Source organism: Melospiza melodia, chromosome 5 (assembly GCF_035770615.1).
Source record: "Melospiza melodia melodia isolate bMelMel2 chromosome 5, bMelMel2.pri, whole genome shotgun sequence".
Taxonomy (NCBI): Eukaryota; Metazoa; Chordata; class Aves; order Passeriformes; family Passerellidae; genus Melospiza; species Melospiza melodia.
In genome coordinates this window covers 91,502,467-91,526,794 of record NC_086198.1, presented here as the reverse complement: position 1 = coordinate 91,526,794, position 24,328 = coordinate 91,502,467, and the positions used below count along the sequence as shown (strand labels likewise).

The window sequence follows — 24,328 nt, the reverse complement described above, 5'->3', positions numbered from 1 at the left end:
CTATAAAGAATAGGGTGAAGAAGGACCACCCTTCTGCCTTTATTTTGGCTATATTTATTCTGCCTATATTCCTTATTCTGCCTATACATATATATAACACAATTTTTATTTTGTTATATTATATTACTATATTCTAAAACTTTAAACTTTAGGTTTTCTACTATGCGCTATTGCACACTTTTATTTAAACTATACACTCATAATCTTAGTTCTATCATGTAATTTGGAAGCCTTCTCTATAGCTTTAAGTTAAATGCAGTGTTCTCTTGGGGGTCAGCGCCTGTCAGCACAGAAAGTCTAAAATTCTCAGTAAATAGGGTTCCAATATTTAATAATTTTTTTCTCAAAAGGGTATTTTCCAACTTTCCATCCCTTAATCGCTTCTGCATCTCCTGGTATCTCCAGACCCCTTGAAGAGCCATAAATTTCCAATCCCAGATGTCCAAAATTCCATCTCCCTTTGGCTTTAATTGAGGCTTGCGGGGTTAATTTTGTCAAAATTAACGTTTGGCTGATCGGATGGTGAAAGTAAAAACAATTAAACCAGTGCTGGATGCGCTGGGAGGGTCTCAAAATGCGATTTTTGGGAAATAGAGCGATCCCGGTTCTCCCGAGCATCCCAAATTGGGGATTGCGGGAAGCGCTCCCTGCGCATGCGCGGAGGCCCCGCTCGGCCGGAATCCACCCGGGATTCGGGCCAGGAGCGGGAAAACGGCCCCGCCCAGGTGGGTCCGAGCCCGCATGGCGGCAATCCCACGGGAACAGCCCCGGGAGGAGCCGGGATCGGGAAGCGCCGGCCGCGGCGGCAGCGGGCAGGGCCCGGCCCGGCCGCGGACACGGCAGCGGGAAAGGAGCCTCGGCCCCGAATCCCTCAGGGAAAATCAATCCCGAATCCATCAGGAAAATTCCGTCCCAGATTCCTCAGGGAAATTCCGTCCTGAATTCCTTCAGGGAAATTGCATCCCAAATTCCTCAGGGAAATTCTGTCCCAAATCCTTCAGGCAAATTCGGTCCCCAAATTCCTCAGGGAAATTCTGTCCCAAATCCTTCAGGCAAATTCGGTCCCCAAATCCCTCAGGGAAAATCCGTCCCAAATTCCTCAGGGAAATTCCATCACAAATTCCTCAAGGAAATTCGGTCCTGAATTCCTTCAGGGAAATTCGGTCCCTCAGGGAAATCCCATCCCAAATCCCTTAGAGAAAATCCAGCCCCAATCTCCTAGGAAAGTTTGGTCCCAAATCCCTCAGAGAAATTCAGTCCCCAGATCTCTCAGGGAAATCCCATCTCAAATGCCTCAGGGAAAATCCAGCCCCAATCTCCTAGGAGAGTTTGGTCCCAAATCCCTCAGGAAAATTTGGTCCCAAATACCTCAGGGAAATTTGGTCCCCGAATCCCTCAGGGAAATTCTGCCTCAAATTCCCCAGGGAAATTCTGCCCCAAATTCTTTAGGGAAATTCCACCCTAAATCCCTCAGGAAAATTTGGTCCCAATTCCTCGGGGAAATTCTGTCCCAAATCTCTCAGGGAAAATCCACCCCAGATCCCTAAGGGAAATTCGATCCTGAATTCCTCAGGAAAATTTCGTCCCAAATCCCTCAGGGAAATTCGGTCCTGAATCCCTTGGGAAATTCCACCCCAAATCCGTCAGGGAAATTCTATCCCAAATTCTCAGGGAAATTCAGTCCCAAATCCCTCAGGGAAATTCCACCCCAAATCCCCTAGGGAAATTACCCCCCACATCCCTCAGGGAAACCCTTGTGAGGGTATTTGGGAGCTGGGAAGTGAAAAACATCACCCTCCCCTGGGAGTTGCTCCGCGGGAAGTTAATAATTAGTGCTCATGTCCTCTGTAAATGCAATTAAGGCATCCAAGGGCAGCAGCCTCGGGCGCTGTTGGTGTAGAGCAAATTTGAGTGAAAATGTGGAGGAAAACCCAGTTCAGGGATGAAAGGTGCACCTTACAAAACAGAGACCAGGCAGAGGAGTTTATTCCTGGTTTCGCTTTAATTGCAGCACCAAAATGCCCCATCAAGGCCCCAGGCTGGGGGCAAAAGCTGGACCTGGTGCTTCCCTCCCCGTCCATCCTTCCCACAGTGTCCAGTGCAGGGAAAATGGATGGCATCAAGGAGAAATGTGTCTGGGAAACACAGGATGGGGTGTGAAGGAACCTAGCAGAGCTGCTGGCTTGCCCTGACACCCCCTGGGGGCTTGGCCACCCTTCAGGCACACACGGCTGTCCCAATCCCAGTACAGCCCAGTACTGGTGTCCTAATCCCAGTACAGCTGTCCTAATTCCAGTACAGCCCAGTACAGGAATCCTAATCCCAGTACAGCCCAGTACAGGTGTCCTAATCCCAGTACATCTGTCCTAATCCCAGTACAGGAGTCTCAATCCCTGTCTAGCTTTCCCAATTTCTGTACAGTCTGGTACAGGTGTTCCAATCCCAGTACAACCCAGTACAGTTGTCCTAATCCCAGTATAGCCCAGTATAGGTGTCCTAATCCCAGTACAGGTATTCCAACCTCAGTACAGCCTGGTACAGGTGTCCCAATCCCAGTACAGCCCAGTACAGGTATCCCAATCCCTGTCCAGCTGTCCCAGTCCCTGTCAAACTTTCCCAATCCCAGTACAGCCCAGTACAACAGTCCCTGTTCCTGTCCAGTTGTCCCAATCCCAGTTCAACCCAGTACAGGTGTCCCAACCCCAATACAGCCCAGTACTGGTGTCTTTATCCCTGTCCAGTTGTCCCAATCCCAGTACAACCCAGTAGAACTTTCCCAGTCCCTGTCCAGCTTTCCCAATCCCAGTACAGCCCAATACAGCTGTCCCTGTCCCTGTCCACCTGTCCCAGTCCCGGTACAGCCCAGTAAAGTTTTCCCAATCCCAGTACAGCCCAGTACATCTCTCCCAGTCCCAGTCCATCCCAGCAGAGCTCTCCCAGTCCCTGCAGTGACCTCAAAAGCCAGAGCCACCTCAGCACACCCTGCTGTTCCAGGTGGGACATGCCACAGGATTTCCTGTGGGACAAATTCTGCCTTCCCTTGCTCCCAGGATCCAGCCAGCACTGAGGGAGTGTTGCTGCCTAAAGCTTTAACAAAACAACCCCAAAACAGTACAGGAAATATGAAAATATCACAATGAGATTGAAACTTTACACTCGGAGGTCACATCAGGGTAGAAGAGTTGAGGTTGTAAGGGCCATGGAGGACAATTCCAGCCCTGGGTGTATCCCAGGATTTTCCCTGCAGCCTCAGTGGTGATTCCCTGCCTGCAGCCCAGCCTGCCCATGGATGATGCAGGTTTTTATCCTGCCCAGGAATGATGCAGGTTTTTATCCTGTCCATGAATGATGCAGGTTTTTATCCTGCCCAGGAATGATGCAGGTTTTTATCCTGTCCATGAATGATGCAGATTTTTATCCTGCCCATGAAGGATGCAGGTTTTTACCCTGCCCATGAATTATGCAGGTTTTTATCCTACCCATGAATGATGCAGGTTTTTATCCTGCCCATGAAGGATGCAGATTTTTATCCTGCCCATGGATGATGCAGGTTTTTATCCTGGCATGAAGGATGCAGGTTTTTAACCTGCCCATGAAAAATGATGCAGGTTTTTATCCTGCCCATGGATTATGCAGGTTTTTATCCTGCCCATGGATGATGCAGGTTTTTATCCTGCCCATGAATGATGCAGGTTTTTATCCTGCCCATGAATGATGCAGGTTTTTATGCAGGTTTTTATCCTGCCCATGAAGGATGCAGATTTTTACCCTGCCCATGAATGATGCAGGTTTTTATCCTGCCCATGAAGGATGCAGGTTTTTATCCTGGCATGAATGATGCAGGTTTTTATCCTGCCCAGGAATGATGCAGGTTTTTATCCTGGCCCATGAAGGATGCAGGTTTTTATGCAGGTTTTTATCCTGGCATGAATGATGCAGATTTTTATCCTGCCCATGAAGGATGCAGGTTTTTACCCTGCCCATGAATTATGCAGGTTTTTATCCTACCCATGAATGATGCAGGTTTTTATCCTGCCCATGAAGGATGCAGATTTTTATCCTGCCCATGGATGATGCAGGTTTTTATCCTGGCATGAAGGATGCAGGTTTTTATCCTGCCCATGAATGATGCAGGTTTTTATCCTGCCCATGAAGGATGCAGGTTTTTATGCAGGTTTTTATCCTGCCCGTGGATGATGCAGGTTTTTATCCTGGCATGAATGATGCAGGTTTTTATCCTGCCCATGAAGGATGCAGGTTTTTATCCTGCCCATGGATGATGCAGGTTTTTATCCTGCCCATGAATGATGCAGGTTTTTCTGTGTTTTTCTGGGTTACAGGGTGTGTGTTGACAAGGTGTCAGCCTGGATTCCTAATCAAGATGCCAGGGAAGATGGAGCAGCTGCCTCATGAGGATTTTTATCCTGTCCATAATCTGATCACTGAGTTCTTACAATTCCTAGAAATTGAATTCTGGCAATTCCAGCCTGTCACTCAAGCACCCTCATAGCCCAGCTCTCCTGGTGGGGTTTGAGTTGGCTCCTTTTCCACAAAAATCCACCTGGGAATTCTGCAGCAGTTTGTCCTTGCTCTGCTGCTCTCTTAAGATTTCATTCTCATTTTTAGTGATTCAGGGTTTAAAAATGACTTTTTTCTAAACTCCTACAGTGTTATAGTTCCTCTTCTTTTGAGAAAAAAAAAAAAAACCAAGAACCTCCAGAGGTTGTAATGAGTGATTTTAACACTAATATGAAGTGACAATTCTTGCAAAGGCTTGATGATTTTATGTCAATAAAAGCACAAGCCTAAAGCCATTTATTTATGATTGATTATAGCACTGATGAATAGAGTAACACATAATATCTTCTGGAATAATTTTGTTTTCAATAGATTGATTTTCTGACAACTCTATTCTTCTGTTCATCCTGACCTTTTTAAATAAATACCTTCTTTTCTAGGCTAGGTGGAAAAAACTGTTCACACCAGAGGCCATCCACACTGCACAGCCAGTTTATTCTTTAGTAAACCCTCATTTCTGCAGCCTGATTTCTTTTCCACATGAGAATATTCCTGTTTCTCAGGGATTTGAAGCTAACTCTGAAAATGGCACCTTTTAAAACCAATCATCCTCAATCCTCTTTAACCAGTGGCTTTGGTGCTACCAGGATATTATTTAATAATTTTTTTAATAACAAACTAAGCACATAGGATGATGTGCAACTGCAGAATGTCCTCAGCAGTCACAGATCACTCACCATAAAGAAATTTCCTTTCTGCCTCTTTCTAGTTCTGCACAATTTGTGTCTACTTGCATTGAGCAAAATGCACATCACCAGCCCTGACACCTGGAGAGTTCTGCTTTATTGAGCAATAACTTAATGTCAAACCAGCTGCCAGAACTCAGAGTTTACCCAATTCTCATGGAATTGTGGAGGATCCCTTGGGATGGGCTCTGTCAGTCCACCCAATGCCTAAATGAAAATGTCATTTTACCACAGAATTTTTTTTTTTACCACAGAATTCCTCCATTCTCCAGCCTCACTAGGGCTATAAAAGAGGTCAAATATTGTCAAATATTGTAGAGAGATGCATTTAAATATTGCTAAACAGAGATTAATTACGACACCACAATTGTGAAGAAATTAAATTTAATGGTAAGGACTTGATGAGGGATTTGTTTTAACAAAACCACTTTAAAATAAGCATAGTCCTTAATAATCCACCATTAAGCATCTTCCTCAGTGCCACATCCACACAGATTTGAAATGCAGGGCTCTAAGTCAGTAAGAACAAATATTGTTCTCATTTAGGGCTCTGCACAGGAATAAATGTAGATGGAGAATGAGCAGCAGCTCTGCAGTAATAGTTTGGAACTACAAATAAGTAGAGAGCCAAGAATGAGAGAATTCATCCAAAATCAGGAAAACTCTCTCTGCTTCAGCATCAAAACTAATTTTTCTCTTCAAACCAATGCTAAAGCCCAGCTCTTGTGGATTTCTAACAGGATGGGTTTTGTTTCCTTGTTTGAGGAAGCTCTGGGGGCTTGCAGGGTTCAGTAGCACTGAAACCTCATCAGAAAAAATTCAGAAAGACAAGTCCATTCCCAGATTCAGTGCAGTAATTGAGTAAACTCTGCTGGAAATTGAAAAGCTTCAGGAGAGACACTGATTGAAGTGATATCTGGCAGTTTTGCATTTGACAATCAAATTACAGAGGACTAATCAAAACAAGATACCTCCATGACCTATATCTGCATTTATAACATTTTCATCAGCTCTGAAATGTTAATCCCAGTTTTGAAATTCAGGCTGTGATCACTCTTGTTTTGCCTGCACTGACAGACATCCTAAGGAATCCTAGAAATTCAGATATTTTTTTTTTTCTGACGATTCTTCAGCCAGATAAAAACTCATTTCTTGCTCTTCCCAAGCCTCACAGAAGTTCTTACTCCAAAGTGCTGGAGGCTGTAGGAAATGCAGTATCTTGTCTCCTTGGAGACCATAAAAGAGCTGTTTGTGAGAGCTGAACACACCCCACAAATGACAGGCCAGAGCCCAACTGTGTAAATCCTTCCAAAAACTTTTACTAATTCTGCTGGGAACAAAACTGTAGGGAGAAAAAATTATCCCTGTTCATAACAAGATGTGTGCGGTTATACCAACACTTTTAATTTTTGAAGAATTTCCTGTGTATTTTTACAAACAGACTGAAGGATTGGCATGGAATTAGTGAAGTGGGGATTTTTAGAAAGGCTTTGTGCTCACGAAGTAAAAAAGAAAATTTTAACAGGAAAATTCTCTTGTGCTTAAGGTTGAAGGGAGATGGAGTGGGGAACAAAAATCAAATTCAAGATCTGTGGAGGAGCTCATCCCAGGTGTTTGACACTCAGAAGGACAAAAGTTGGTTCTTCACACCCACAAAGTAAAAATAAATAAAAAGAAAAAAAAAAAGATTAATTTTACCTAAAAAAGTCACAAAGTAAAATTCATGGATGTGCAGGATTTTCCTGCTGGCCTCTTTGGCTTTTCCAGCTCCTTGTCTGGTGCTGCTGAGGGTGAAGGAACAGGGACTGATCTCCCCAGGGTTTGGGTGCAAACTCCTGTCCAGAATTTGGATTTAGGTGTTTGTTAGTTTTTATTTCTATTTCAGTTTGCAAGCTGAGTTTTATAGTACTTTATGTTAACAAATTAAAAATGGAGCTGTATTTGTATTCTATAAGGTTTTTTAAGGAGAAACTGCTTAATTAAGAAATGACACCTAAATTATTTTTACTTTTGACTTAATAGCTACTTGTGGTAATGTGGATTTTTAAAATCTAATTACACAGTATTGTTTAAATTCATGAAGAAGAAGAGGAAGAAGAAGGTGAAGAGGAAGGACCAGTTTTTCTTCTAAAACTTTTATTTTGTTTTATATATATATATTATATTTTAAGATTTTAAACTTCAGGTTTTTTACTATGTGAAGTGAATTGAGAGGTTCACTGGAGGAACATCTACAAGTTTTGTGATCTGTGCTTTGCACTTGTGATCCTTGAGTCTGTGTGTAAGAAGGGACTTGCACATTAATTATAGTTCAAATAGAATAAACTTGGCTTTCTCCCTTGAAAGATGAATGGAAATTTTATATATATATATTTTTTTAATTTATACAGTCTATCCTAAAGATTTCCAAAGAGAGCAGCAGTAGGTGGGATTCCCATCACCCAGTTTTGGTCTGATACTGAGAAAAGGAAACAAAAATTCAACTTTGTAATAAAATTGCTTGTGATGGGAGGGGTGGAGAAATTGCAATAACTTAAGTATCTGAAGTGATATTTTATGCTTTTATTTGAATTACTTGCTAAAAATTTTAATTTTTAACTTAATATCTAACTACTTGTCGCTTGCAATGTGAAGTTTTTAATCTAATTACACAATACTACTTAAATGAAGAAGAAGGACTGGCTTCTCCCTTAACATTTTTATTTTTATATATATATATATTCTAATGTTATATTAGAATATTATATTCTAATATTGTATTATATTGTATGATACTGTATTATATTGTATTATATTGTATTATATTATATTATATTATATTATATTATATTATATTATATTATATTATATTATATTATATTATATTATATTATATTATATTATATTATATTATATTATATTATATTATATTATTACATTCTAATATTATATTCTAGATATTCTATTCTATTCTATTCTATTCTATATTCTAAACCTTTAAACTTCAGGTTTTCAACCATGTTATATTACACACTTTTATTTAAACTATACACTCATAATCTTAGTTCTATCATTTAATTTTGGAAGTTTTCTCTGTGGCTTCAGGTCAAATGCAGTGTTCTCTTGGGGGTCAGTGTTGCTAGCACAGAAAGTCTGAAATTCTCAGCAATTTTATCAGATTTCTAAGGGAGAGCCTCACTCATCGCTGTTCTTTATTGATTTCTCCCATTCAGCTGCATCACCGTGCACACAACATCCACATGCAGAAGCCATGAACTCCAGAAAATTCCCCTCAGAAGCACGGAGAGCTTTCCCTGCTGCCAAGTCCCCCAGCCAGCAGCCATCCCACATCCTGGTGGTGGATGCCACCTGCCCTGGCTGGGCCAGCACCTGCTCCGCGCTGGCCGAGGCTCTGGAGAATGTCCTGTGCCTGGCCTGCGGCCTGGCAGGGCCCTGCAGGGTGCCCCTGCTCAGCCTCTACGTGCTGCAGCCCCAGCAGGAGTGTCTGCTGCCCTTCACGGTATGCTGCTGCTCAGGGGAAAAAAGAATTAATTTTTATATCTAAATTAATATCTAAAAATATGTATAGAAATTCACGTCTTAAAAATCAGCGGTGCTCAGAATGATCGTTTCGCCGTGAGGTGAATTTAATGAAATTTTATAAATTTCATAAAGTCGAAAAGGAGGAGTGACATTTTTGATCTGTCAACCTGATCAATTAGGTTTTGTGCTCTTCCTTCCAAAAATATCTGGTTTGGAGCATCTGTTGCACCTTTTGTATGCTGCTTTGTGCTGTGCTGCTTCTCTGTCAGAATTATTACACACAGCTGGAGCTGGACAAATATTACCAATGTGTGAGAGGTTGTAGACATTGAAGGGGAAATGTGCAGAATTAAAAAAAAAAATTTAAAAAAAAATATATATCTGTGCTGAATAAATATATTACCAGTAAGTGAGAGGTTCTAGATATTGAAGGGAAAAGGTACAGAATTAAAAAAAAAATAAAATATATATATCTATATATCTATGCTGCATATATTACCAGTATGTGAGAGGTTCTAGATATTGAAGGGGAAAGGTACAGAATTAAAAAAAAAAAAAAAAAAAAATATATATATATATATATATATATATATCTATATATATATATATATATCTATGCTGCATATATTACCAGTATGTGAGAGGTTCTAGATATTGAAGGGGAAAGGTACAGAATTAAAAAAAAAAAAAATATATATATATATATATATGCTGCATATATTACCAGTATGTGAGAGGTTCTAGATATTGAAGGGGAAAGGTACAGAATTAAAAAAAAAAATTGAAAAATATATAATATTACCAATATGTGAGGTTCTAGATATTGAAGTGGAAAGGGGCATAATTAATATATATTTTTTTCAATATATCTGTGCTGAATATCTATCTATCTATCTATCTATCTATCTATCTATCTATCTATCTATCTATCTATCTAAATATATATATATATATTATATCTATCTAAATAAATAAATAAATAAATATTTTAAATATATATATATATATATATTATACATATCTGTGTTGAATTGAGAAACATCCAGATGATTCTGTGATTTCAGGAAAAGTCCTCTAAGACTAAATCCAGTTCTAAACCCAACCCTGCCAAATCAAAAGCATGCTCCTAAGTGCCACATCCACACAGATTTTAAATACAGAGCTCTAAGTCAGAACAAATATTGCTCTCATTTAGGGCTCTGCACAGGAATAAATGTAGATGGAGAGTAAGCAGCAGCTCTGCAGTAATAGTTTGGGAATACAAATATGCATCTAAAAGTCCACAAGAATTTTTGAAGTCATCCTGTTAGAAATAATCACACTGAGCACTGCCATTTACACAGCATCAGTGTAAACACACAGGATTAACCCTTCCATTTTATGGTGGAAACATTCTGAAGAGTTTTGTCAAGTCTTCACATCTTGAGAAAAATAAAAAGCCAGAGGTCAAGAGTAAATTAGCAAATGTGATCTGCAAGAAGACTCTGGCTAATGGGGGTGTTTGTTTGGTAGGAAAGGTTATAGATAATGTGACAAGGATAATCCTATGACTGCTGCTCCTATCAGCTGTCTTTTTTATTTAAACAACAATTCCTCATTTCCATAGTCACAGTTTTTAAAGGCAGAGGAGCCCTTAGATCACTGTTATGTATGTTCACATCACAGATTATTGTATTTCCCTAAAGTACCCCTGTTTCATTAAAACTTCCTTCCAGAAAGCCATCTAGTTTTGATCTGAAGAGAAGATGGGTAATCAAGTACTTCTCTTGAGAATTTCATCCAGTGGTTAATAACTGTCATTGTGAAACCCGTACCTGGTTCCTAATTTGCATTTATTTGCTTTATCCTCCAGGGATTTCTTAATATTGAAGAACATGCTTGTCTTTTATCCTTTCTTCCTGTAAATAGGAGTAGGTCCCTTCTCTGTTCTGGCTGGTAAATCAAGAACAAATGATAAGTTAAACTGTAAAACATTTCTACAATTATTTTAATAATTTCCAAGCCATTCTTTGTATTCACTCTGCTGGTTTTTTGGGTGCTACATTCCAATAGCAGACATCAGCTGCTGTATTGAAGCTGTTTCTCAGAGCTGTGTTAGACAAATCATGAAGTCAGGAAAGCCCCAGAACTGAAAATAGAGATGGGGAGAGTACATGGGGAAGTGTCACACACACTTACCCTGGGTTTAACCTTTCCTCTGTGCTTGTTTCTGGTCTCTGTTCCCACTGTAGCAGAGTCCATAAAGCCTCCCTGGAAAGGGCAGGGAGGGCAAAGAAAGAGAAGCCAGAATGAAAGTGGATAACTGGGGAAGAATAAATGGTGGCAATATAAGAAATCAGCATTGAAGCATCAAAAAATTGAATGTGGCACTGAGTAAGGACTGAGCAGAGCCTTTGCAGCTTCCCACTCAGTCCCACTGACAGCCCACCCTGCAAACAGGGCTCAGGGCTGCTTCAGTGACCCAGAACTCCTCACACCTGAAGCAAAATGAGTCAAATGTTCACCTGCTGCCTCTTCAGTGGGGAAGGTGACCTCTGGCAGCAGTGTCTTGTACTGCTTTAAATAAATTTTGTAGAGTTCACTCAGTATCTTTCCTGTGGCCACAATGTACCAGTTTAGCTGCTGGGTTCTTGGTGAGGCTCAGGTGAGCTGACTTCTCTGTGACCACCAGCCTTCCTCTACATTATGCAGAGGTATTTCATGTTATTATTTATAGAGGTATTTCATGTTGTTTTATTATTTATAGAGGGATTTTATGTTGTTTTATTTCATGTTTATTTTTATGTTGTTGCAACATTTTATGTTGTTGACACCAGGTGTCTTGGTTTGAAAAGCCAGGTGTTTGCTAAGGAAGGCAGGGGCCTCCCTTGAAATGGAAAAATGTAAACCCCTTCCCTCTGAATTATTATAATTTTGAAATTAAGGGCCTCTCAGGCAAAGATATGGGAGTAGGAATAATGGCTCTTTACTAGGAAAATTAAAAATACAAATGCAATAGTACAAACAGAATAAAACAAACCACTGCCAGAGTGAGAATGCAACCTGCCCCCTGTGTGTCAGGGTGGTGTCCCAGCCCCATCCATGGGGGCTCAGCCCTCCTGCAGTGCCAGCTGTGGCTCTGCTGCAGCAGGGATCCTGCACAAGGGGGGAGTTTTCCTCTGCAGCTCCAGGGCTGCTGCAGATGGGCCTGGGCTCCCTCTGGCCATGCAGGGCAGCAGAAAGCTGCTCCTCTGGCAATGCAGGGGGCAAAGGCTGCTGGGGTGTCCCAAAGCTCAGATTGGATCCAGGTAGGAATGCTTGGCTCCTCCCCTGGGCGGAGCATCTCCCCATGGGATGGTGGAATTGGATCAGCCATGCAGGGACACTCACTGGCCATGGACAGAAGATAATTAATAATTAATGGCCTATTAACAGAAAATATCTCCTGAAGGGAGGATTGGCTGTGGAACAGATACAGAAAACTGCCCAATGAACAGAAGATGACAGATGGTGACCCCATCCTTTCCTGCCCCCTGAACCCTGTTTTGCAGCAAGTGAAAGAAAACTTTGCCCGAGTTCAAGCCTGCATTTCAGAGCTCCGCTCACTGCCAGCTGAAGGCTGCTTCCCCCAGGGGGTGAATGGAGTGCTGCAGGCTGTGCAGGATGGATTGCAGCAGTTCAAGCAGTACAGCAGGCACACAGCAGCAGGAGGCTCCACAAATAGTTCTGTTGAGGTAAGAAAATGGTGGGAGGTGAGTGGGAACCATCCCACATCATTGTGATTTATAAATGTGTATTTAATGTGCAGTGAACATGCAGAAAAATTTAGGTATTCAGCACTCTGAATGTTACAGAGATCCACCGTCCATAAGTCCTGAAATCAAGTCCTCAAATCCCTTGGACAGATTGCTGTGGAAAAGGGGACACATCTAGGGAAAGCTGTCCTGGTCCAGGATCTGATAGGTTTTGGTGGACACACTCTTGGTGGATTTGGGTGGACACACTTTTGGTGGATTTTGGTGGCTGTGTTTTCAGCTCTGAATGTGTGATTTTGCATAAAGGGGAGGGAAGCTGCCAATAACACATGAGAACAGATGTGTGAATGCAGAAAGCAGAGCAAGGTTCACAGGTGGAAGTATTTTTTTAAATAGTAACTGACATGATAGGACAGGGAGTTCTGGAGGGGAAAGGACTCACACAGGAATGGTGTTTTCCTCTGGACAGCAGAAAATATCAGCTCCAAACAATCCAGCATTTCAGACTGCCCAGGCTTAGGGTCCACCTGCCAGTCATAAAAAACAAATTGAGATTGCCACAAGTGAAATTTGCCAAACCTTTCTGCTTTGTTTAAGTCCTTAAACCCTTCCAGAGTCTCACAGAGTCACTCTGTGATCAGGCTGCAATTGAGACTCACTCCCAGTGTCTGTCCAGGAAACTTTTCTGCCTTTCTTGGGGCTTTCAGGTATTTTTCCTGATCATTTGAAAGGTGATTTGTGCTTTAAAGCTGGGGGTTGGAACAAACAGAGCATGCTTTGCACACAAAACCTTTTCTGACAAACAACAAAATCCAGGACATTTTCTAGTACACTTGAAGGAACAAGCTACATTAAAAATTCAGTTAATCCATAGATATAGGGAGTTTTTACTCCCCTAAGCAGTCCTTCTAGATTATGCAATTATTCTTCTTGTTCTTCTAGATTATGCAATTTTATTGTACTCCTCTTTGCAAGGGGATGTAAGAAATGCTGCAGGGTCAGGCTCTGCTCACTTACAGGCAGGCAGGAGTTTTACCCTTACAAAAGGCCAAAAAAAGTTTCAAAAAAGGCCTCTTTCTGCTCCAGATACTTAAGTGATTGCAATTTCTCTCCTCTCCCCATCACAAGCATTTTTTTTTTATGCAGAGTAAGTTGAATTTTTGTTTCCTTTTCTCAATATCAGGTGAAAATTTGGGAATCCCACCTACTGCTGCTCTCTTTGGAAATATCTTTAGGATAGACTGGATACATAAAGAAAAAAAATTGACATTCCCATTCAGCTTTCAAGGGAGAAGGCCAAGTTTAATCTATTTGAACTATAATTAATGTACAATTCCCTTCTTACAGAGATTCAGTGATCACAAGTGCAAAGCACATTTCATATTGGCTTAAATGTGAGCCAAAACTCAAAAAAAAAAAAAAAAGCTTATAAATCTTCTTTTGATATTTCAGCAAGATTTCTCCTCTGTCCATAGTGAGACCAGTGCTACCCAACATCTTCACCTCCCAAGAGAGAATTGGGGTAGAGGCAGCTTCTTCATGCTCTGATTTGTGTTTCAGATCACAATTCTGACCAGCCAGCCCAGCAGAGACATGGTAAAGCAGCTGGAAAAGAAGTTACAAGACATAGACCTGGTGAGCCTGAGAAGAATACAGGTCATTGAGGTGGTGAAGAGAGATTTCCTGCAGCCTGAGGATGTGGAGCAGTGTGTGCCAGCAGAGGAGCCCAGCAGTGGTGAGTGGAGGGCATTTTTAGGGAATTTATGGCTTTGGACAGTCCAATATCTGCCACTTCCCTCTGGGCCATTTAATGTCCCTTGGGTCAGTGGGGACTGCTGTGCCTGGAGGAAATTTGTACCACAGAACTTCTCTGAAGCCCCAGTAAGTTGTAGAACTTACAGATCTCCTGCATTGTTGGAGTCCTGGATGCTGAGAATTTTAGATTTTCTGTGCTGACAGGCTCTGACCCCCAGGAGAACACTGAATTTAACCTGAGGTTGTGGAGAAGGATTCCAAAATTAAATTATAGAACCGGGATTGTGGGTGTGGAGTTTGAACAGAAATGTTTATTATCAAAATTTAAGAGTTTAAGGGTTTAGAATATATCAATATATATAAAGCAAGATGGAGGTTTTAGGGCAGAGGCTGCTCCTTCTTCTTCACCTTCTTCTCCACCTTCTTCTCTATGGGTTTGGGTGGTTTTGTGTCATTGGATAGAAAAGTCCACACTGTGGACTTTGAGTGATTAGTTATTGGGTTAAAAGTGAAAATAATTTAGGTATCATTTCTTAATTGGGTAGTTTCTCCTTAAAAGACCTTGTAGAGAGATATATGGGGTCATTTTGTGCCTTGTTAGTGAAATGCTGAAGAACTCACTGCTGTGAGACTGAAACACTGATAAGAAATAATAAACATCTGAGTCTGAACATGAAATAGTCTCTCAAGTGCTTCAATCCCAAGCTTGACAGAAAAAAAGAAGCCAAGAACTGGCAGTGTGTTACTTCAGCTCTTGGTGTTATTTAAAATTCGTGTGTGACACAGCTTCACTGTGGGGGTTCAAGGGAAAAAGGCATCGAGTTTTGGGGGTAACACATCTGAGCATGGAGGAAAGCAGCAGCAGGAGGCAGGAACTGTATCAAAGACAAAAACAGTTAATTAAGAGGCTTGGTCAGTGACAGTAACTCCTGCCAGCAATGTGCAGCCTGGGAGAGAGGACTATGTGGGGATTTTTGAAGTTCTGAATGAGTTAGAGACGGGACTTCTGAGCTTTTTAGATGATGTGGTTTGTTTTTCTTATCTTCTACATAGGCAGGAAGGATGAGTTCAGCTCACATCCTTACAGCAAGGTTCAGAAAGCTATAAGACCTTTAATCACAAGATTTTTTAAGGAGTTATTGACTAATAAACACTGCACTAATAAAGGATATTTATGGGTTTGACCCAATCCTTAAATATTTTGTCTCATGGACTCATGCTACAGTGTAAGTTTTCTCAGCTAATTTATGACACACTAACTCACAGTACTGCATTCTAATTTCTGTGTTTTCCTTTGTGGCTACTTTATTTTTTCTCTATCTTAAACTCTAAAACTCTAAACTTTCTTTTGCTTAGCTTAACATGTCTTTGCTTTAAACTATAAATCCAAACTCTTGCTTCTAGCATTTAAGTTTGGAAACCTTTTCTAAAGTCTCAGATCAAATCTTGTGTTTAATTCTAAGCTTTGGCTTACAGGCCCAAAATTCTGAAATTCTTTGCATTTCAGATTCCAGCAGGATTAAAAGGGTTATTAGGGTTATTTCTGTTTTTTACTGAGGGACAGACAGAGTTATTTGTTTTTTGCTGTTTATTTTCTTTCATGGTTGCAGCAAATTTCTGTTCAGTTGTCCCAGTAGGGGCTGGGAATCCTGCAGGGAAGCCTTGGAAGGCTCAGCTCACAGAGCAGGAGATGCTCTGTGCCTCTCTGTCTCAGGGCTGCTTCAGGGAATGCAAAACCCCACCCAAATGATTTCTAAATGTGGATTTTTGTGTAGCCCTTTCATCCAGTAAATGGAAAAAAAAATATAAATGTGGACATAAAGGCCGTTGAAATGTCAAGGGGTGAAATTCTCATTTTCTGAGTGGATGAACTATTTGCTCTCTAAGGAAAACAGCAGGGGATGAATAAGTCAGATAATTGGGAAGATGAGCCCAACTGGTTTATGACACCCACTGGAGCTCCCTCCTTCTGTTTCAGAAAAATAAAAATCCATTCTCCTATTAAAAAATTACAGTAAACAGCATTGAATTTGCAAGATCCAGTGTACAGGAAGTGCAAGATTGGTGCTGTGTTGAACTAGAAAATAAATATTGTGATGCAGCACTTCATCAAGAGCTTCATTTCACTGAGGATATTTCTTCCATTAGTTTATTTAGGGGTTATTTGAACCTACTCACATTTTTAATATCCAGAGCAGATCAGGACATCCCCTCCACAGGCTCATTCCCAGGGCAGTGCAGCTGGAAAAGACTTCAGGAGTTTGAAAACCTCACATGGGCAAATCTTAGAGCAGCTTTGATCATGCTGAGGTCTCAGAGTCAGAGCAAAGTGATTTAACTGAGCCCCGTGGAGAGAAGGACATTTGAGGTGGGAAAAGTCTGGGGAAATAATCAAGAGGATGTTTGGCCTTTGGATGGACTGGTCTCTAATTGATAATGATAATAATAACCACTATTATCATTATTATTAATAATTTATTATCTATATTACAATTCTATTGGATTATAATAATATTTTCATTGTATTATATAGTACAAATATGGTTATACTATAATTATAATTATATAATATTAATTTTATACAATCAATATGTTGTTATTATTATCATCATTATCATAATCACCACTATTATTATTATCATTAATAATTTATTATATATATTACAATTACATTGCATTATAATGTTATTATATAATAAATATAATCGTGCTATTATTATAATTATATAATATGAATTTTATACAATCAATATATTATAAGTATTATAATAATATTAATAATAAACACTATTATAATTGTGATTAATAATTTCTTATATATATTACAATTATGTTATAATCATATTATAGATTATTAATATAATTAGACCATTATTATAATGACATAATATAAATTCTCTACAATAAATATATTATCATAATTATCATAATCATAATTATTATTAATAATTTATTATGTATTTTACAGTTATATTATATTATAATTATATTGGAGTTATATAATATGCTATCAAGATAATTATACTATTTTCATAATTATATAATAATTTTATACAATTGATATATTATTACTATTATTATTACTATTACTATTCTTATAATTATTATTATTAATAAATAATTAGATATAATATATTGTATTGTAATAATATTATAATTATATTGTATTATAAAATATCTATTTATTATTATTATTATTATTGTTGTTGTTGTTGTTGTTGTTGTTGTTGTTGTTGTTATTGTTGTTATTATTATTATTATTATTATTATTATTATTATTATTATTATTACTGGTGGTGTTGTTATTTCTCTTCCCCTGCCCATTCCACTCCCTGAGAGCAGCTGAGCCTTGCCAGACCCTTTGCTAACAAAGGTGAATATTTGCATGTGCTGGAGATAACAGCTCCCAGCTCTTTCTCTTTGATAAAAACAAACAACCAGTCCTGCAGATAAAGCAGTAATGCCTTTTTTATGACCCCAGCCCATGTTCTGCAATCCCAGGGCTCCTTTCTCCACCCAGCTCTGCTCTCCAGGAACTTTGGAACCCCTGCACAGGAGATTTTGGCACCCCAACCTGCTTTTCCTAATGAATGCAGTGAATTTCTTTTAAAATTGTCGTGTCTTGTGCAATTGCAGATGTGTAAGTGATTAAATATCTATTACAGAGAAAAAAAATTAAGAAAATAAAACCATTAAAATATTTACTGAGGGAGGAACTAAAGCATGTACCAGCCCCAAAACACAAATATTTCCCTTTGTCAGCTGTGTTTTGCTGTTTGTAAAAGTTAATTACATGGATTTCCTGGTGCTTTGTCTTCTGAGCTGTTCATGCCCTCTTCAGTGCACATCCCTGAGAGAATCTCATGTCTAAAATCTGTAGGGAATGCACCCAAAACAGGATCATCCTACAGCAGTGAATTCTGCAGGGAAATGGGAACAACACTCAGGGCAAGGGGCTGGAGGTGGGACAGCTCAGTTCATGAAGAGCAGCTTCCAACTTAAAAAAATAAAGAAAGAACAAAAAAAAGAAGTAAAGAATTAAAAAAATAAAAATTATTAAATATCCTGGCAGCCAGGGACAGTCAGAGAGGACAAGGAAATGTTTTAGTAGCAAGGGCAGTGTGGAAGATCTCCTGTTGTGAGTGGGAGCTGAGTCTGCTTTGCTGCAGACAAACAACCACCATAATCTCTGCCTCAAGGCTGGGAGGTGGGGACAGTCAGAAAGTGTGTCCTGCAGAGCATCTGAAGAATTACAGTCACTACAGGAGTCCTGGATTATTTACCAGCTAGAAATTATTTCATTTCTGGAGATTTTTCTTTGGTTTGGGGCTTTAATTAATGCATTTGTTATTTTTGCCAAATGGCATTAGAAATGAAAAGATTTCTCAGTGTAGAAGTATGCAGCACTGTTTTTTAATCCCCTTGCTGGCCTGGTATAAAGAAGGGGTGGAAAAATGCTATTTCTGCTATTTATTCCTCTTCTGAGAAAGCCTTTCCACATCCTGGCTGTATGGTGAAGCTATTAGTGCTACCACACTGCACCTTCTGGGTTTACCAGTGGTTATATTGCACATCTTATGCAATTTGCAAATTTTTTTTTCCTTCCCTTTATTTTATTTATCCCATTTTATTTTTATCTGATGGACTTCAAGCAGCTTCTCATCTGCATGCATCTTTGAGATATTATTTGTGGGTGGTTTGGGGGTTTTTTTTGAGTTTATCTTGTTTATATCCTGCCTAACTCTGCTGTCCAGCCTACATTTCTCCACGCTTAAAAGTTGTTGCTACATCAAACCACATTTGTCTGCACCTCCAACAAAGAAGTTTAACAACTGGAATTGAAATATTGGTGCTTTTTCACCTATTTTTTTTCTTTTTTTTTCCTGCAGATATGGCAATCCTGGGAATGGACATCGAGGTGCAAACTGTAGAGGACAATGTCATCAGCCTGGAGATGCTGTTCAAAACCTGGCTCCATGACCATGGCACAGAGAGGGAACAGCTCCATCTCCTCCTTCCCTCAGGAGGTTTTGGCCATGCTGCTGCACCCAAGAACACCTTAAGTATTTCATTTTCTCTTCCCTCTGCTCCCCTTTCAAGGAATTCCTGAATCCCTCAGCCTTAAAAGTTACCCAGGATTGTCCTATGGGCACCTTCCCTCCCATTTAGAGACCCAGATGAGGTCTGTGGATAATTTGGAAAATCATCAGGTTTACAAAGCTGCTTTCTGCTGCTTCAGCTGCTGAGGCTGCAGTTGTTTCCATTCTGCAGCAAAAATGTGCCTGGAGGGGCAAGTGAATTCACAGCCACGTGGCCAAGGTAAAAAGGAGCCTTGGGAGCTGAATAGCCCTAAAAATTGTGTTTAAAACAGAGTCTGTGCCAGAGCTGCACTTAAATAAAGGCTCTTACACAGAGCTCCACTTAAATAAAGGCTGTTTTACAGAGAGGTGCACTTAAATAAAGGCTGTGTTGCCCCTATAAAGGGACTTGGGGACAGGTTGATGCCTTGTGCCAGGCTTTGGTATTTTCCTTCCCCCAATAGTTGCTAGAAAACATTGATTTTGAAGTGCTTTGAGCATGTCACGTGCTAAACATTGCCCATCCCAGAGACCTAACCCATTCTCCTTTCCCAGTGTGCCTGAAGTGTGATTTGCAGGAGAGGCTGCTGGACCCAGCCCTGCTTTTGGGGACATCTGATGGCCCTGGGAGAGCAGCAGATGCCAGCTCTCCCTGGCATGTGACAGCCTGGCCCTCCCCAGCTCTGCACAAACTCCGGGTGCTCAAGTGAGTGGTGCTCCTTGTCTTCCACTGGGGGAGGGTGTGAGAAAAGCTTCACTTTCCTGGGGCCTGCTGACATCACCAGGAGGCTTTGGGGTGCTGGTGAGCCAAATTCTGCTGTGAAAAACCCTCAGTTCCATCACTCTTCCCCTCATGGAACAGCACAGCCCACGTGCAGACCACAGTCACACCTGGGGTCACCACAGCACTCAGTGAGGGTGACACCACAGATGCCATTGCTGCTAAAGTTCTTTCACCCCAGTGAAATGTTTAATTGCAATAATTCTGCTCTCTCATTACCTAATGAGGCCTCAGTAATTAACTGGATGTCAGAAACTAAGGAAAGCCTCACCGTGCTGTGATTTCACCCAAGAATTCACTTTCCTGGCAGCAGTTCAGGACAGAGCACAGAGATGCTCTCCAGTGTCTTTATAAGAAAAAACAGGATAATTTTTCATGGAACAGCACAGCCCACATGCAGACCACAGTCACACCTGGGGTCACCACAGCACTCAGTGAAGGTGACACCACAGATGCCATTGCTGTCAAAGTTCTTTCACCCCAGTGAAATGTTTAATTGCAATAATTCTGCTCTCTCATTACCTAATGAGGCCACACCAATTAATTTGGTATCAGAGCCTAAGCAAAGCCTCACAGTGCTGTGATTTCACCAAGAATTCACTTTCCTGGCAGCAGTTCAAGGCACAGAGATGCTCTCCAGTGTATTTATAGGAAAACCAGGATAATTTCTAAGCTGTCCTTACAATGCTGAGCACTAATATGAGCTGTGTCCTGGCAGGGCTCTGAAGTCTGAAGGGGTGTGTGAGTCTGTGCTCTATGGGCTGCCCTTCATCATCAAGCCCACAAGCTGTTGGCAGCTGGACTGGGATGAACTGGAGACAAACCAGCACAGCTTCCATGCTTTGTGTCACAGCCTCCTGGTGAGTGTGTGAAAATGGCTCTGTGATGGGGAGGGATGGCCAGGGAAAGGGAACAGTGAGTGCACACCTTGTAACATCTGTCTGGAAACATTTGAAAAGCTCCAACATCACCTCATGGGCCAGAGTTGGGCTTGTATATCTGCTGGGAAGATGCTACAGCTCATCAGAGCTTAGGGAAGACCCTCAAACCTACCAGAAATGAGTGTTTGGAGGTGTGAAGTGCAAATGCCAGGGTTGGAGTTAGATTTGAGACTTTAACAGCAAAAATAATTTACCAAGGCTTTGACTGTGGAGAACTGGCTGTTACTGACAAGCTGCAAACCAAAACTGAGTGTTTTTAAGACTTGCTAAAGAAACCTAAATGCCATATTGTACTCAGCCCTGCTGCAGAATAGTTTCCCTTCCTATGTGTGAGTGTGCCTGCCCTGAGCCCACGGTGGCAGTGCTGAAGGAAGTGGCTATTGCTGTTGTTCACACCTGGATTTTACCCTCTAGAAAAGGAAGTGGATGCTCTTGGCCAGGCAGGAGCCCCAGAACACGGGACCAAACTGGAACGTGGTGGTGCACCCCTATTATGTCATTGTCCCCTCTGACTCTGCCACTCTCCTGGTGAAAGCAGTGGCCATCAGAGAGCTCCTGCTGCCATCAGCCTTCCCAGCCCTCCTGGCTGAGCACCCCGAGCGAGTCAGGGGCCCCATCGAGGTGAGTCACTCATTATCAGCTCTCCTTATCACCTCTGCAGATAACGAGAGAAGGAAATGGCTGTGACAATGTCTAGTGACACTGTGTGATGCTGCACTCCAGAACTCCTTCCCAGCACACAACTTTCTCCATGAACAGCAAATGCCTGTCCTTGGGAGCAATGTTGGTGTCTGCTGGGGGGGAAGAGGCCTTGTGAAGCAGAATTGGGGGTGACAGTGCTCAGAAATGGAGTTCCAGCTTGTTGGATTCTGGGCATGGGAAAGGGTAGGACTTGCATCCTGCAAGGGGATGTTTAAATCCATTAAGATCTGTCTGGAGATGCCTCTTGTTCTATACACAGTTTGCAGCACAGCCAAAAATCCCTTCACCTTTCACTGCAGGGTGGGTGGTTTGGAGTGTCTACAACCCTGTCCCCGAAAAAGAAACCAAAAAAACCACAAACATGCAAACCCCACAGCTTCCACCTGTCACATCCTGTAGCAAACTCAAGTTCTCTCTTCCAAGCAGAGCGCCCTGAACAACTTGGAAGTGGAAGTTGCTTACAACCCCTTGCACCTGAAGAGCAACCTGTACAAATACCTGAAGAGCTCCTTGTACAAACCTCCCCAGCGGCAGCAGCCCCAGCCCCGGGAGCAGCGCCCGGAGCGCCACCAGCCCAGGCAGGTGAGTCCTGTGTGTGAGCAGCCTGGAGGGGCTCTGATGTCCCCTCCTGGCCACATTCCAGCAGATTGTGCCCTCCTGGCCACATTCCTGCAGGAATCCCAGCAAGGTGAGGCACAGCCAGCACCTCCCCACACAAGGATTTGTGTTTTGTCCCTGTCTCGCAGCCTCAGAGCAGAGCCAAAGCTGCAGTGGCTCCCCTGCTGATGGCTCCCTCTCCACTTCAGACATTCAGACCAGCAGCAGCAGCAGCCAGGAGAGGCTCCTGTGAGGGCTCCCTGCTGCCCAAGGAGTATGAGGAGTTCCTGCAGTGAGCACAGGAGCTGCCTCTGGGCAGCCACAGCTCCTGGCTCAGCAGCTGGCCGGATGTGGTCAAGCAAGACACCGAGCTTGGCCTTGGGCAGGCAGGCACTTCCCATTGTTTGTTCCTCCTTGTTGTTGTTTCACGTTGTGTTCGTCACCCAGCCAGTTCTGCAGGAAGTTTGCTGCTCAGGGACCCTCTGTCCAGAGCTCCAGCTGTCCCCTGCAGCAGCAGCAGCAGCACCACGTATTTCCTGCTCTTGCCAGCACACGTCACCAGCCTGCCTCCAATTTGGGTTTGTGAGACTGGGCCAGCACAGGCCACAAATCACAGAGTGCTGTCAGTGGGAGCAGAGGAGCTGCAGGCAGGGCAGGGAGGAAATCAGACAAGGCAGGCAGTCGTGCTGAGCTGCCCTCATCCCACAGCAGCAGGTTCAGTGGGGAGGTTAAACAGGAATGAAACAGGGCTTGGATTTAATCTTAAAGCCTGGAGTTCTGCTCTCCAGATGATTTGGTTGCTTTCAAGACTGGCCTTGCTATCCAAACCCCCAGCTCATAAAGGGGGTTGGAGCAAATGCCAAGCCAGAGCAATTCCAGAGAATTCCTGCCTAGATGCCAGCCTGTTTTTCAGTGCAGGGTAGGTGTGAGCCAGGGGCAGCTTGACCAAGCCAAGCACCAGCAGAGTTTGTGTTCTACTTACCTGGTTCTGAAAAGCTGTTCCAAAATAAAGTTCTCCTCCACGGACCCCACTCTCTGCCTGTGGTTTCTGACATGTCCAGCACTGCTCTCCCACCACTGACCTGTGCTTCCTGGGAAACAGCTGCAGGAGAGCAAGGGCATGGGGCAAGCACCACAATCCCATCTCTTCTCCCTGGGATCCCAGCTCTGACAGGCCCAGGGCTGGCTCTTCCCATGCCCTGGCATCTCATCAGGCAGCTGCTGGGGCAAGACATCGAGGGCAGGTACCATGGGAGACAGGGCAGACACTCCTGCAGGCACAGGGATGGCTGGGAGCAGGAATGAACACACAAAATGGCCCAGCCTGGGGCCTGCAAACCAGTCAACAACATAAAAATTAGAAAATCAGGTTTAGGGAGGAGGCAGCAGGGAGGCAACAAAGTTTTTGGAACCACTTCAGCCTCCCTCAGATTTCCCAAAGCCCATTAGGCTTTTCACCTTCTCCTGCAGCAAAACCCCAGTGGAGAAGAGGACCCAGCAGAGGGAACAGCCACAAATTGGTCCTGGCCACAGCTGAGCTGTGGTTTTACAGGACTGAGGCATCCCCCTGCAACCTGGGCTCCAGATAAATGCCCAGAGTTCATCAGTTCATCACCTCATCACCAGCCTGGGGACCTGAACCTGCAGATTTCCCCAGTTCGGCTGAGCTGGGGCTGCAGAAGCTGAGCTTAGCCCTCACACAGCTGCAGCACAGTGCTGCCTGTCACCTGCCTGTTCTTTAGATACCAACAGGCTGCCACACCTGCAGAAGTCACCAGCAGATGTGGAGACAGCCAATGCCAGCGTGCCTGGTGTGGTCCCACACAGAAAGCACAACCTGTATTGACCCTGGGTTTGCTCCTGGCCAAGGCTGGCCACACAGAAATGCCACAAACCACACAGCAGGCATCACAGATTTGGCCATTAAACCCAATGGGATCCAGGCTGGGCCCTT

General features: G+C 42.4%; 1 protein-coding gene across 1 annotated transcript; it reads left to right on the top strand.

Annotated features, from left to right (window-relative positions):
• The first annotated feature begins 653 nt into the window (after positions 1-653).
• Positions 654-22,670, top strand: M1AP (meiosis 1 associated protein). Its single transcript, XM_063158116.1, is given in 11 exon segments — positions 654-676; positions 678-934; positions 8,510-8,763; positions 12,317-12,499; positions 14,081-14,255; positions 19,165-19,338; positions 19,909-20,059; positions 20,853-20,994; positions 21,490-21,696; positions 22,204-22,359; positions 22,524-22,670. Coding segments are annotated over 11 exon segments (1,869 nt in total).
• Positions 22,671-24,328: the final 1,658 nt, after the last annotated feature.